General features: G+C 48.2%; 1 protein-coding gene across 3 annotated transcripts in view; it reads right to left on the bottom strand.

Moving 5' to 3' along the window:
* Positions 1–4,048, bottom strand: part of CACNA2D2 (calcium voltage-gated channel auxiliary subunit alpha2delta 2) — a 588,723-nt gene extending 584,675 nt beyond the window's left edge. For all 3 annotated transcript variants that reach the window (XM_073352554.2, XM_073352555.2, XM_073352560.2), the window contains exon 1: positions 3,875–4,048. In XM_073352554.2, the coding sequence (XP_073208655.1) occupies positions 3,875–3,984 (110 nt within the window). In that variant the 5' untranslated portion in view covers positions 3,985–4,048. The remainder of the gene's footprint in view (positions 1–3,874) is intronic.
* Positions 4,049–14,220: the final 10,172 nt, after the last annotated feature.

Here is a 14,220-nt window from a genome sequence, read left to right as displayed (position 1 = left end):
GTCCTACAAGAAAAAAAATGGGTCACTGCTCTCTAGCCAATGGCAACTTTCCTTCAAGTCCAAGTGATAAATGGCAGGTTCACGGAGCGAGGCGGGGGCTTGCTCTGCTTTCAGGGTGAGGGACTGATAATTTATACATGGGCTATTCTCTAGCAGTTATGCACATGCAATTCCCAACAACAGGAGTTCGGCATGGGCACCAACAGGAGAACAGTCCCCTAAGTGGTCAACATTTATAGAGACTATGCATTTTATATTCCAACAATGATCAGGACAAATCCATCAGGGAAGCATACAGCAGTTGTTGCGCCTTTGCAGGGATCTCACTGCAATCCAGCACCAACTAGCTGATGCCTCCAAGTATTTAAAAGAAAAGAAAAGAAAAAAAAAAACAGCATCAACCAGCAGCCCTTTTTTCCACCAGAGCTATTAATCTCGTTCATGACGTACACATACGTGCCCACCCATAACAAGAAATCAGTTGGTCAAGTGGACACCACCCAACACGCCTGCTTGCATGGATCTGTTTCAATTGGGGATTTTGCTTTCTAAATCTCAATGAGAAATTTCCCTTTGGACAACTGCTGAGCTGAGCCTTCCTTAGCTCAGCATAAGATGATTAAAACCATGTTACCCAGGAGGAGAGAGAATATATGGAACACTGACTATTTACCACAGACAAAACCAGAAACCAATATCCAGAACCACTAGAGACAATTAATGCGATTCCTACTTTCAAAAAATTAACGGTCCCCCCCCCCCCCCCCAAAGGAAAATATTCTAATCATTGCACATGCTGCCCTAGGTCATAATGAAATAGTTCTAGGGAGTCTGCAAAAACAGCCTCATTCTTGAGGACCCGATAAAGGGAGACAACTTAAGCAACTCACATGGAAAACCTCTAAAGATAAGCAGTGTTTCTCATAAAAACTCAATATTGTTCTTTGTTGCTATATGGAAGAGAAAAATGGTTTTTTAATTGGAAGAATATGGCATCCAGTTTCGTTTCAACCAAAGGCATCCTCCAAAATTATACCTGCGTTACAGGTTTAAATTCTTTTCAATTGCTGGACTGGTAAAGGTGCTGGGGGGCTTATAATAAGGGGAACTGCCAGGAGAAGGTGCTTAGTCTGAGTGTAACAGTAACGATCGGGAACAGTTTTCTTCTGTTAAATATTTCTTTCCTTGAGTGACAGATATTACAATCCTGAGAGCTCCAGAGTACCGTACATAAGGCATTACAGTCCACATGTTACAGGGCATTAACCTACTGCCCAGCAATCGTGCCTCATCATCATCCAATACCCACACATGACCTCTTTTTTTCCCCCCAGGTTCAGAAAACAGGTCATAATGAGAATAAAATAACAGCAGTAAGAGGCCAGGCTGAGGTCTCAGTTCCAATACTTTTCTTCTTCAGATGCAGCGTAAACCAGAATTGCTTTCTGCCCTCTGTGAGCAAAGGCACACACACTCACACAACCCCCTTTTAGGGCCAAACCTTCCACTTTATAAAAGCTTATGAACCATATGTTGTCATTGCTGGGCCCAGTTTTGCATTCCTGGCATACATCAAACTCCAACTGATTTCAATGCAGGATTGGGCCCATTCTGGTAACACTGTCATTCTATCGAAGGTGCTAATGAAACATGCCTTATACTAAGCACTGTTTTGCCAGCAGTTTAACACAGCTGGAAAAAAATTGCTGTGAGCTAAAACCTAGCATAGCAGACAGGAGCAAATTTATAATACTTACTTAATCAATTTGGGTGGAAGAGGGAAGCAAGTTTTTTTGTTGTTTTTTTAATAAATTATATTACTCTAGAAACATGTCTCCTGATTTAAGATCCTTGTTTAAACATGTATAATAAAAAAAAACCTAACTGAATTAAAAACTGGTATCTGGAAAGTAATATGGTCTGATACATTCAGAATCTGGGGAGAGGGAATGCAAAAAACACTGTTGAGATCTTGAAGTGTAAGGATCCAATCCTACAAACCTTACTAGTGTGATGAAGGATTAACAACACAATTAGGCCCATTGACTTCAATGGGACTTCTCGCATGAGTAAGAATTACTCACTTGAGTTGTAGTTGCAAGTTCGGGCCCTAAAAATGTGCTATTTATGCAGTGCAGGCATATTCCACACACCCCGGCAACAGACACCTCTCAAGGTTTTATTCTGAGGAACATGTGTGCATGTTTGACAGCCAGATTGACAAAAAGGATCCCAACAGCTCAGTATCAGAGGTCAATAACATGTGGGCTCAGAAGGATGATTACAATGAGCTCCATAACAGCCCTGGAGTCATCTCTATGATGGGGTAGGATGTTAAATAAATAACACAGCAAACTACGCCTTTTAGAACGGAATGCTAGTATAGTAACACAACAGACCAGATTGATTCCAAATAAATAATTCAAATAATTCTGTTAATAAGCTTCCTTTTTAGAAGACCTAAACACATGAGTCTAAACACGCATTCAAAAATATTTTGATCCTTCAGCAAGTTACATTAATTTCAAGAAGTCTTTCATCAAATATTCCCTTAAAAGCATGCGCTAAAAATCAAAATATATATATAAAAAAATCTGATGCTTAAAAACCACAAAAATTGTGACTCAAAGCAACAAATATCCGGGGAGGCAAGCACAAAGTTAAGGGTGACTGCCATTATTAACCCATGTCATTGAGACCTTTCTCCACCTTCAGAAAAGCACAACGTAAGGACACGGTATCAGCCTTTACTCTGAACAGCCTGGCTCTTGTCGTTTTGTGGTACAAACCCTTAACATCTCATAACTTAGATGGTGGCGTCTCAAAACACATTCCAGAAAGGTTTGGGGTGGATTTGCGGAAGGATTTGCAGCTATCACATTGTGGAATGAACAAGTGAGAGCAAAAATTTCCAACTCCAACTGTAAATATAATTCTACATCCTTCCTTTATTACCTTACCCTCCACCCAGAAAATCATATGCTTTCTGATTTTGTCTCACTAGACTAAAATCAATTTGTCTGAGTTCAGGGGAGGCTGGGGGGAGAACATCCTCAGATTGATAGCCTGTGGCTGTGGAACTATCTATTATTAGTTTGTACTAAACTCCACCAGGCACTCCTGGATTGCAGATGCCGGTACTGTGCACCTGTAAACCAGAAAAGCAATCTCTGTTTCTTCCTCTCTCTCTCTCTCTAAATTAACATTTAGATAACTGTATTAAAGAAAAAACCCAAACCTTCAGGCATTGGTGAAGTTTGAGTTTTTCAGCAACTTGCCATCTATTTCGATTTTCCTTACTGGGGGGAGGGGGACGGAAGGATTTCACACCAAAGATTTCAAAAACTTATTATTAGAAGAAAATAAAAATAAGGCTGCCTACAGGAACTGCCTAAAAAGAAGTAACTTGCTGGAGTGTCACCTCCTGATCACCTATCCAGAGCAATCTTTGCTCCTGCATACACGCTCCAGGTAGGCACGCATTTGCAATACCGAGGGGCGTGCAGTGCGATACTCAAAGCCCATCGCTGCTGCTGCTGCTGCTGCTGCCCCCGATCCCTTCGCACGCTGCCTGTATGAGAGAGTTTGCCAGGGAGGAGCTGCAGGTCATTATGTTAATTCAGTTTCACCTGTCCGTCCGAGCACGAGTCCCTCTCTCCCCACACCTCACTTTCGGAGGCGTCTTCCTTGAAACCCGGGGCGCTCCTGTGCCCACGCCACCCGGGCACCGACCCGGGCACCGACCCGCGCCGCTCCTCCACGGGGCAGCGCGGGGAAGGTGCCGGACCCGGGCGCTCGCCAGCCCCCGCTCCCGCGCCTTGCCCGGAGCGAGCGAGGGGCAGGCCCGGGGGGCAGGGTGCCGGCCGGTACTCACGTGTAGTGCTGCGGGAAGCTGTAGCCGTGGGCGGCGGGGGCGGCCAGCAGCAGGAGCAGCAGGAGCGGGCCGAGGGGAGCCGCGCGGCGGGGCTGCGCCGGCATCGCCATGTTGCCATGAAAGATGCAGCGGGGAAGGGCGAGCGGCGGCGGCGAGCAACCTCTGCCCCCTTCCTCCTCCTCCTCCTCCCCCCCCGCTCCCGGGGCGGCCGAGCGCCCCCTCCTCCCCCGCCGCCTGCCCACCCCGCCGCGGGTGCGCTGAGCCGGGCCGTTCTCAGCGGGGCGGCCGGCAGCACTGAGCCCAGCCAAACGGAGCCTTTCCCTCAAATAGGCTGCCGAGGCGCTCAGCCTCCTCCCCCCTCGCCGCTTCTCCCCCCGGCCCCCCCATCGCCGGGCGGCACGCGCCCAGCCCAGCCCCGCCGCCGCGCATGCTCCCCCCAGCCCCGCCGCCGCCGCGCGCCCCGGCCCCGGCCCCGGCCCCGGCCCGGCCCGGCCCGAGCGCCCCGGCCCCGAAAGGGCGCAGCCAGTCCCTGCTCTCCACCTGTGTCCCCCCACCGCACCAAGCCGTGCCCCCGCTGCAACCTCCCCCCAATCCCTCGGTGCATCCACCCCTCCTGTGCCCTCTGCAAACCATCCCCCCCATCCCCCTGCACCAGCCCCTCCATCGTCCCTGTATACCAGCCCCCCACATCCTCCAGTGCATCCACCCTGCCAGTGCCCCCTGCAAACAAGCCCCCAGTCCCTGGGTGCATGCACCCCTCCTGTACCCCTCTGCAAAGTAGCCCCCATCCCTTGGTGCATCCCCCCTCCATCCCCCCTGCAAACCAGCCCCCCGTAATCGAGTGCATCCACCCTGCCTGTGCCAGCTTCTGTGCCTCCCCCTTGTTCACCATCCCTGGTGCATCCACCCTCCCTGTGCCAGCCCCTGTACCCCTCCTGCAAACCAGCCCCCACCCCCAAATGCAGCCTGTCTGTGCCAGCCCCTGTGCCCTCTGGAAACCAGCCCCCACCCCTCCAGTGCATTCACCCTGCCTGTGCCAGCCCTTGTACCCCTACAAGCCAGCTCTGCCATCCCCCTTCTGCCACCACCCTGCCTGAGCCTGCAGCTGTGCCCCTGTAAACCATCTCCATGCTCCATCCATCCTGCCTGTGGCTAGGCTGTGCCTCCTGCAAACCATCCCCCACCCCCGGTGCATTCACCCTGACTGTGCCAGCCCTGGACCCCCTAGAAACCAACCCCACCAGTGTATCCACCCTGCCTGTGCCAGCCCCAGGGCCTTCTGCAAACCACACTTCCTCCCCAGCTGGTGCATCCACCTTGCCTGTGCCATTGCTATGGCCCCTGGAAACCAGCCCCCTACTCCAGCTGGTGCATCCACTTCCGTGCCAATCCCCATGCCAATGCAAATCAGACCCACCTCTCTGCGGCCAGTTACACCTGCTGGGGTGGGGAGAACTGTCCCTATTTGCCCGAGAGAGGAAATGGAGATGATTTAATTTTACCCCACTACAGAAACCCATCTGCTCAAAGATATTTCCTCAGAGGCTAGTGAGGTCTCCTGACTTCTCAAGGGCCTACATTCCTACCGTCTCAGGACATGTGTGCACAATTTCACAGGGCCCTTACTAATAATCTCTCATTCTAGTCCCTTCCATTTGGGCTGCAAAATTTAAGATTAGCACACCCCCTCTGGTAGGCAGGAAAATGTAATTTAGTTTGTACACGATTTTTTTTTTTTAAATAGATCTGTCCCATGCTTGGGGCACATCTGCACTTACAATGTAAAAACAAAAATGTAGTGTCCAACAAATTGGGAGGATTGGGGAGGCCCTAACAGGGCTCTCTAAAACCCCAACTCACCTTCTCCCCTCCCCCCAATAAAAGCCAAGGCAAAGCAACAAGGCAACAAATTCTACCTTTGGAGAACCAAAGCAGGAAGCACATTGCAGGGCTGAGGACACCTGTCCCCCACAGAACACCCTCACTCCATTCCCCCTCCCAGTTAAAATGGAGGTGGGGCCGCTATCTTACATGCTAAGACAGTCTCAACTGTCACATCACATCACACCACACAGGTCTTGGAGGTAGCTGGCACCCGACTTATTTGGGGTTTAAAACCCTGCACCTTCAATGTCATCCAGAAATAAATACAAAGTTAGTGCAGCTGCGATGTAACATGCATCCCAAAAGAGAGTCCCCCAAACCAGCAGGCTGCTGCATTCTGCACTTGCTGCAGTTTGATGGGCATTACAGTAGAGCAATATGTAGAGTATGTTACAGAAACAGGACACGTCTGGTGCACTAGGGCAGAGCTCCTGCATGACCAGTTAAGGTTCACCACCATAGCACCCCTTATCAGAGCTTCCTGTGCAGGGGTTCTCACATCCGAGTGCACAGGATCCAGCCCCCTGGCTGAGAAGCATCTAGTTCAACTGCCTTTCAGCACAACAGAAGATTTAGCTAATGCCCAAAAGCCCAACAAATCAGTCCATCTTCAGGGCTCTGTTCTCTATCCCCTTTCTAGGGGGACTCTGGAGTCTTCTCCTCATCTCTGGTACTGATCCCAGGCTCCCTCAGACTGCATTCTCCTGGGGGATACTCCCCTGCTGATCCTGGCTCCAAGCTCTTTATAAGCATCTCTCTACAGCTTCCTCCCAAAGACTGTCCTCTCTCTGCCTTTTAAGAGGCCCAGGTGGCCATTAAGTTATCACCTGACCCTTCTTAGTCCCACCCCCTTTGGCTGAGAAGTAACTAATTAATTATGGCACAAGTGAAGCACATGTGACAAACTGGCCTTTAACCCTCTCTAGCCCATGATGGGGTTTCACCCCATCACAGTCAGTCTCCGTGTCTAAAAGAAATGGTTTCATCATTTTGGCTGGGTGTGAATGACCAAAGGAATTCTGATGTCACCTAACTAGATTCACCAGCACCCAAGGTTATGAATTTCTGTAACAAAAGGCAGTCCAGCCTCTGTCACTGCAGGTTCTGTCTTGAGTCTTGATTTTCTTAAAGTCCCAGCTCCTGGAGTCAAGTGAATCTCTGTTTTCATTTTTAAGAAAGTAACTGTCTAGCTCTCCTGGTTGTGAATAAAAGTTTGGAAGCATGATCTGAGTGCAAGCTAAAGGCTCAAACATCAGAAGATAAATAAAATGAACCCTCAAATTATTATTTTTTTAAATCTCATGGTTTGGGGGGGTCTTGGTTAAGATTTTTTTTTAAGACTTGGGGTTGGCAATATTGCTTCTGGCTGATTGCATCAGAAACTCAGTCTTAGTTAGAGAGAGTGACAGTCAGCTTGCCTTCAACCAAACCCCATCCCCAGCAAGAGACTGGGACAGCAAGTCAACTGCCCCATCCAGGATGGGCAAGAAGGAAATATAGAGATGAGTGTCATCCCAATACTCCTCACTATCTTCTCCCAATAGCCTAAATCTAGGTTGTCCTTGGTCAGGGAAATCTGAGTACCAGAGCAGCTTTCTCTCTTACTTAACCTTAGAAACAGAGTGAAAATTTGCAAGATTATCGATATCCAGAAATGCTTTTAAGCTAGACTCTAGCAAATGCTCCCTTAAGAGGTCTAGGTTGGATATTAGGAAAAACTATGTCACTAGGAGGGTGGTGAAGCACTGGAACAGGTTACCTAGGGAGGTGGTGGAATCTCCATCCTTAGAGGTTTTTAAGGCCCGGCTTGACAAACCCTGCCTGGGATGATTAGTTGGTGTTGGTCCTGCTTTGAGCAGGGGGTTGGATGAGATGACCTCCTAAGGTCTCCTCCAACCCTAATCTTCTATGATTCTAAGAGACGTGGGTCCATCTCTTAGATCAGGGATCTCAAACTTGAATCACCAGGAGGGCCACATGAGGATGAGTACATTGACCTGAGGGCCGCATCACTGACACCCCTGCTGCCCCTGGCACCGCTCCCACTCCACCCCTTCCATAAGGCCCTGCCCCTGCCCCACCTCTTCCCACCCCCCCACCCCTATTCCAGCCCCTTCTCCAAATCCCCGCAGCTGCCCCGCCTCTTCTCCGCCTCCTCCCCTGAGCACGTGGCTCCCCGCTCCTCCCCCCTCCCTCCTGGAAAGCGCTAAGCACCGCCAAACAGACACTGTAGCTACAACGTTCCTTACACTTCCTGCAGCTGGGACCTGAGTACAATGCGGCCACTTGAAAAGAACAGTGGCACCAGGCACCATGAAGTTCCACGAAACTAGGATGCAGCTGCCATGTTGAATTCATTTGCAGTGAGCAAAAAAGTCTCTGCCGCTGTTTTCAAAACGTCAGTTTTGGTTCCCAAAGCACACCTCAGCACTTTCTCCCCACGTGAATTGGAGGTAGCAGCACAGCGCTGTAACATTTTCTGGACCCCGCACAGTTCACCACATGATAGCCACAGCCCTGTGACACAATGTCAGTGAAGCAGAGATCTTCCTCGGAGCCAGTTTTTCGCCACAGCTCCCTACCGTCCGATTGGGATGGGATGGAATTCCATTTCCTTGGGGGTTTCTGCAATATCTTGCTCACCTAGGATCTGTTAGGATGCATGCACGTGCCTTCCCAATACACCTGTATTGACCCAGCGTGAGAAGCAGCCATGCCATGCAGGCAGCAACTAGTGAGAAACCACCCCCACTTCACCAGAATATGGACCAAAGAAGAAGGCCACTGTCACAGGAAGTGTCCCATCCCTGGCGGGGTGTGTGTGTGTGTGTATGTGTGCGATCAAATGCATCAAGAGGTGTATTTGACAGCAGCAGAGCTATAAAATACAGTGGTGTAGTGGAAGGAAAAGGGGCTTTTTACTGCACAAAAGGCTCTTCTACAACCTTTCCGCTTCTGGAATGGAAGACGCCAAAGGGAGTGAGTATAGGAAGGCTAAGGAGAAGGGATGGGGGAAGAAAGGGAAAGGTGACTAGCAGGAGAGGGGAGTGAGAGGATGAGGAAGTGAAAACGGGGTGTTCCCAGCCTGCTCATAACAAAGCAGACATGCTCAAGGTCTCTTGTACCATTGAATTCATTGGTGTAAATCTCAGCCTAAAGCCATCGCCTCCCTTCCCTGTTCCTAGGGTTTTCTCCTGCTCAGCCCCTAATTCCATCTGCCTCTGTGAGAGATGTTCAAGCCTTTTTATAGTCTGCTTGAGCAAACAAGCGCTGCCTGGTGTAGCCTCCGTCACTCTCATTCTGTCTCCTTCTCTCTGTCCCCAATGACTAGTTAAGTATTTATTCACGGTGGACGAGTCGTTGGGCCAGAGAGAAAGTGAGACTGGTTAGGGCCCCTGCCTGGAGGGTGGGAGATCCTGGGTCCAGTCTCCAAGCTCCAATCACACTTTCATTAGTTATCCACCATGGAAGAGCTTCAACAGGAGAGACTGATGCAGACCCACATCATATTAAATCCCATAGCTCTGTGGTTAGAGCACTTTCAGGAGAGCTAGGAGAACCCCTGGTCAAATCCCCTCCCACCCTCTGGAAGAGAGGGGGAATTGAACCCTGGCCTCCCACATCCCAGGTGAGTGCTCTAATGGCTAGGCTAAAATTTACAAGATAGGCCCTGCCTCTGGTTAGCAAATCATGCAAAAGGGCCCATGGCCCTGTCCCCTCTCTGTACCAGCATGCATAGTTGGACCACAGCTCCAAAGGGGTAGGGGAGAGTGATCTACACCATCCCAGTGGATTATGCATCTTCTGGGCACAGTGGACAACTCTGGGCAGGATTAGCCACAATGGGCCTTTTCCCTTCTCAGTTATACTGGTTTGACACTGTTATGGAGTTACTCTTGCTTTACAAGCAGAAGTGAGACCAGAATCTCCTTGGATGGCCCAGTGTAAGGATTTTGTTCTGGAGCAGGTTGGAAGAGGTACCTGGTTCACAAACAGAAGGGCTAATAATTCTGCACTCAGCTAAACCAGTGTAAATCTGAAGTCATCCCATGGAGTTTGCCTGGATTTATACCTGTGTAAATCCAAGTAGAATCTGGCTTTGCATGGCTAAAACATGCCTGTAACTGACATAGGTGCCTACCTTCCTTTTAGATTCAGCCCCTGAGTGAGAGGATGGAAAATGCTGGCTGACATACCATTAAAGTGAGATAAATAAGGGTAGGAGGTAATTAAGAGTAAACAGATGATAATAGCTAATACACATTCTGACTTTAGAGGCTTACTCTTCTTATCCAGTGTTCTTCAACCTGAGCTTCTTGGCCGATGATGTATGAGACTGTTTCATGCCAGATATTAGTGTTTCAGAACAGGGGAAAAAAGAGTGCACTCAGTGCTAATAGAAACATAATAATGTCAGGTTTCAGAGCAGCAGTCGTGTTAGTCTGTATCTGCAAAAAGAACAGGAGTACTTGTGGCACCTTAGAAGTAACTGCTGTGTTTACCAGAAGTCAGGGAGAACCAGTGTGTGTCTGAACAGAGTTCAAGAGGGAAATAACATCCACCGCAGAGCGATGTGCAGAGTTTCTGGAGTGGACAGTGTAAGAACAGTGGTGAAGAAGGCAAAGAGGTACCTGTGGGGCACCAGCATGAACAGCACAAGAGAAACAGAGCCCAGGTGCTCACACAAAGGATGCCCCAAGATGTAGTCCTGTGAAGTGAAGCAACATGCTTCAGGGCCTCTGCTGGAATGCTGGAGAGCTCATATCATGAGAGCCATCTGGCCTCTTTGTCCAAACTTATGGTAATCCAAATCAAAGGCTTGCTTTGACCCCAAAGTGGCCCCATCCCTCCCCCTCCCCAGACATGCAGGATATGGGAGGTATGCTATCCATATCTGCTATACAATATAAAAAATATTCATGCTACATTTCAAAGCGGCAGACTGCAGGATAACTCAGGGTGAAATTCGCCCTGGTGCAGAGGCCCAGCGCATGACGAGGCATCCCTTGCATGGTATTTAGGGCGTTTAATTGGGATCTGAGTGGCACCTAGGCCTCTGCTGGCCCTCTGCATGGGGGGAATTACTGAGGGAAAAAGAAAAGGAGTACTTGTGGCACCTTAGAGACTAACAAATTTATTTGAGCATAAGCTTTCGTGAGCTACAGCTCACTTCATCGGAATCTGATGAAGTGAGCTGTAGCTCATGAAAGCTTATGCTCAAATAAATTTGTTAGTCTCTAAGGTGCCACAAGTACTCCTTTTCTTTTTGCGAATACAGACTAACACAGCTGCTATTCTGAATACCGAGGGAAAGTTATTCTAGCCCTAGGGAGATGCAAGGTAGTAGGCAAGGGAAAGCTGACATTTGTCAACAACCGTCCCCTTACATAATTATTTAGATGCAAAATCTAGCATTCTGAGGTGGGACATGGATTTGGGAGACTCACTGGATGACATTAAATTCCTTAACTAACAGGAAACAGTACATATAACGTCTTTAGAAACCAAGGGGCCAGCTTCATTCATGGTGTAGCTTTACTGACTTCAAAAGGAATGGCACCAGAGAAGAATTTGGCCCCAGGCATGAAGAGAACTTGCTCATTTTAAATTGTTTTCACAGACACGTGCTCCTGCACTTGACGCAGAATGCTGCCACTCTCTTTGCTTTTATTCAGAATATATGTGCTTGCCCTATTTCTTCTTATGCGCCATATCATTTCTGGTATGACGCTTGGGAAGAGCCAGGTTATCCACTGGTTTCCTGGTCTTTCAGCAAAACTTCTGCCATTCCTAATAACGTTCTTTCCAGTTAGGTAGATGATCGCTTAGAACTCAGGCTGGTCCAACTGATGGCCCATGGGCTGGATCTGGCCCACAAGATGATTCTGTCCAGCCCCCAGATGATTTTTAGCTTCATGCAGCACCGTGAGCCCCTTGAGCCCCTGCTCTCAGTGGCGGCTGGCAGTGTTGCCGTTCAGTTTTTATTGAGCTCAATACAAAGATAAATCTCTGGCCTCTATTAAATAGAGGTCAGGCTAGGTCATCTAATGGTCTCTTCTGGCCTTAAAATGTATGAAAAATAAGTGATTATTGTATGTTTCAGTTTGTGAAATGGCTAAGGGCAGTATTATTCAGCAGGAAAGATGGAACAAAGCACGCTGTAAAAACTGAGGGCTCAAGTCTGGACCCAAAGAGCAACTGTTTAAACACTCCCCATGTGTTGTAAACCCCTCCCCAAAAAGTGTTCTTTTCACAAGGATCCAAATTCTAGCACAAAAACACCCATGAGTCAGCTAGATATTACATACCCACAGCAACACTGTCAGCATTTCAGTACTATGTTCAAATGCCAAATGGAATACAAACAGATACCTGGTTGGAAGAATTATATATAGACTTGGCAGAAATCAATGTTTAAAACATAATTTTGACTAATATCAATGTTTATTTTTATGTATTTTTCAATGATATCGATTTAAATTTTCACAGTTGTGCAAAATTATGGGTTTTAAGCATTTATTTTTATTTTGATCAATTTAAATTTTCCTAGCTGTGGGAAATTCTGGGGGGAAGGGTTCAGACAATAATAATTTAATGACAATAGACCTTGAGCTTCAAAAAGTTAAAGTGTAGCACCATTCAGACACAAGCTGTCAATATCACGTCAAAATATACCGAGTAACTCTCCTTAAATCAAACAGTCATAAGTTCTTAAGAAGCATTTTTCTTACTGTGCCTATCTGTAAATTTCAAATATTACAGATGGAAATAGTTTTTCGTTGGTTGCTGTGTGTGTGGGGAACAAACAGCGTTTGCCAACTTTTACCCAGAATAATCCTGACGAGCCTAATTATACATCGGAAACACCTAATGAAGTTGTGTAAAGCACTTCATAGACATTAGTCTGGGGTGGCTGCATTACTTATGAGAAGTTATAAAATCTTTTCTGCCACATCACAACATCATGTAGTTTGTAAATGCCACAGATTTTACAGCCATTCTGTCTTAGAAATGTTTTAAGATGTTTTCCCAATCAAAATGGCGGTATTGTGTTTTGTATTCCCCTGCCTATAATGCAAATCCCCTCCCGCACCCCAACCCCCTGCCCCAGGCTGGAGTCCCCTCCTGCACCCAAACATCCTCCTGGAGCCTGCACGCCCGCACTCCACCTCACACTCCAACTCCCTACCCCAGCTCTGAGCCCCCTCCTGTACCCCAAACCCATCATCCCTGGCCCCACTCCAGAGCCTGCACCCCCAGCCGGAGTGGAGTCCTCACCCCCCTGCACCCACTCCCCAGCCCCAGGCTGGAGCCCTCTCAGGCACCCCAAACCCCTCATTCCTGGCCCCACCCTAGAGCCCACACCCCCAACCGGAACCCTCACCCTCCTCCTGCACCCCAACCCCCTGCCCCAGCCCAATGAAAGTGAGTGATTGTGGGGGAGAGCAAGTGCTGAAGCGAGGGGAGATGGAGTGAGCAGGGGGGAGAGCCTCAGAGAAGGGGTGAGGCAAGGGAGGGGAAGGTGAGTTCGGTTTTGTGCCATTAGAAAGTTGGCAACCCTAGTCACCCAGGAAATTTGTAGCAGAGCAGAAAACTGAACATAGGTCTTGTGAGTGACAGGCCTGTGCCCTAACCACTAGACCATCCTTCCACCATACCCTTCCCAATCTGAATAGAATGAAATCAAAATAACTTGGTGTGTGAAAAATAAAATTACAATTTCTCAACAGTTTGAATCACAGAATTCACGTGTCTTTAATCTTGGAAGGACGGACACACACACACACAAACAAACACACGCATACAGTCTTGCAACAAGAGCTAAACCTATGAGAGCATGACAAATCAGAAAGGCGGCCTGCAGCAACATGGACTGACAGTCTGTCATTAACTCATTCCAGCACTTGTTTTTTCCCCTCAAGGGGCAAGTGGTAGGTGTCAAGCCAAGCTGCAGCAGCCCTAAATCAGAGTGCTCCTCTGGTCGTGGGTTTAAAGTCAGACTCTTCATGTTCCCCAAGCAGAGGTTTGTGCAGTTTCTGTATCATATTAAAAAAGCCAATTTGCACACTGTTGCTTCCCATATAAAAGCCAACTTCCTTCCCTCCCCACCATTAAGTAATTCAGTACATCTGGCACCCAGTCTAGCCTGCCAGCAGGCTTTTTCCTCATTACATTCAGGCAGCTGCTGCACCTTTATCTTTTGTCCAGTTTGGGGGAGTGCTGAGGGTACCTGGTCAAGAGGGAAAGGGGGACATCATCCCCTGGAATTTAAAATCTAGGTTGAACGTGGTGAATCCTTTGCTATTTTGAGGTACTTCAAATAAGACCAGGTTATTTTTGCTGAAAATATGTTCTGTTCCTCCTCATTCTCTCTCCGTCATTCCCTCACCCCTCATTTCATCCCATCTCACCTGTCCCAGAGAGCCTTCTACTCCAAAGACGATGGGAAAATCTAATCTGTG

This window comes from Lepidochelys kempii, chromosome 7, assembly GCF_965140285.1.
Source record: "Lepidochelys kempii isolate rLepKem1 chromosome 7, rLepKem1.hap1, whole genome shotgun sequence".
NCBI lineage: Eukaryota > Metazoa > Chordata > Testudines > Cheloniidae > Lepidochelys > Lepidochelys kempii.
This window is presented reverse-complemented; position numbering and strand designations above follow the sequence as displayed.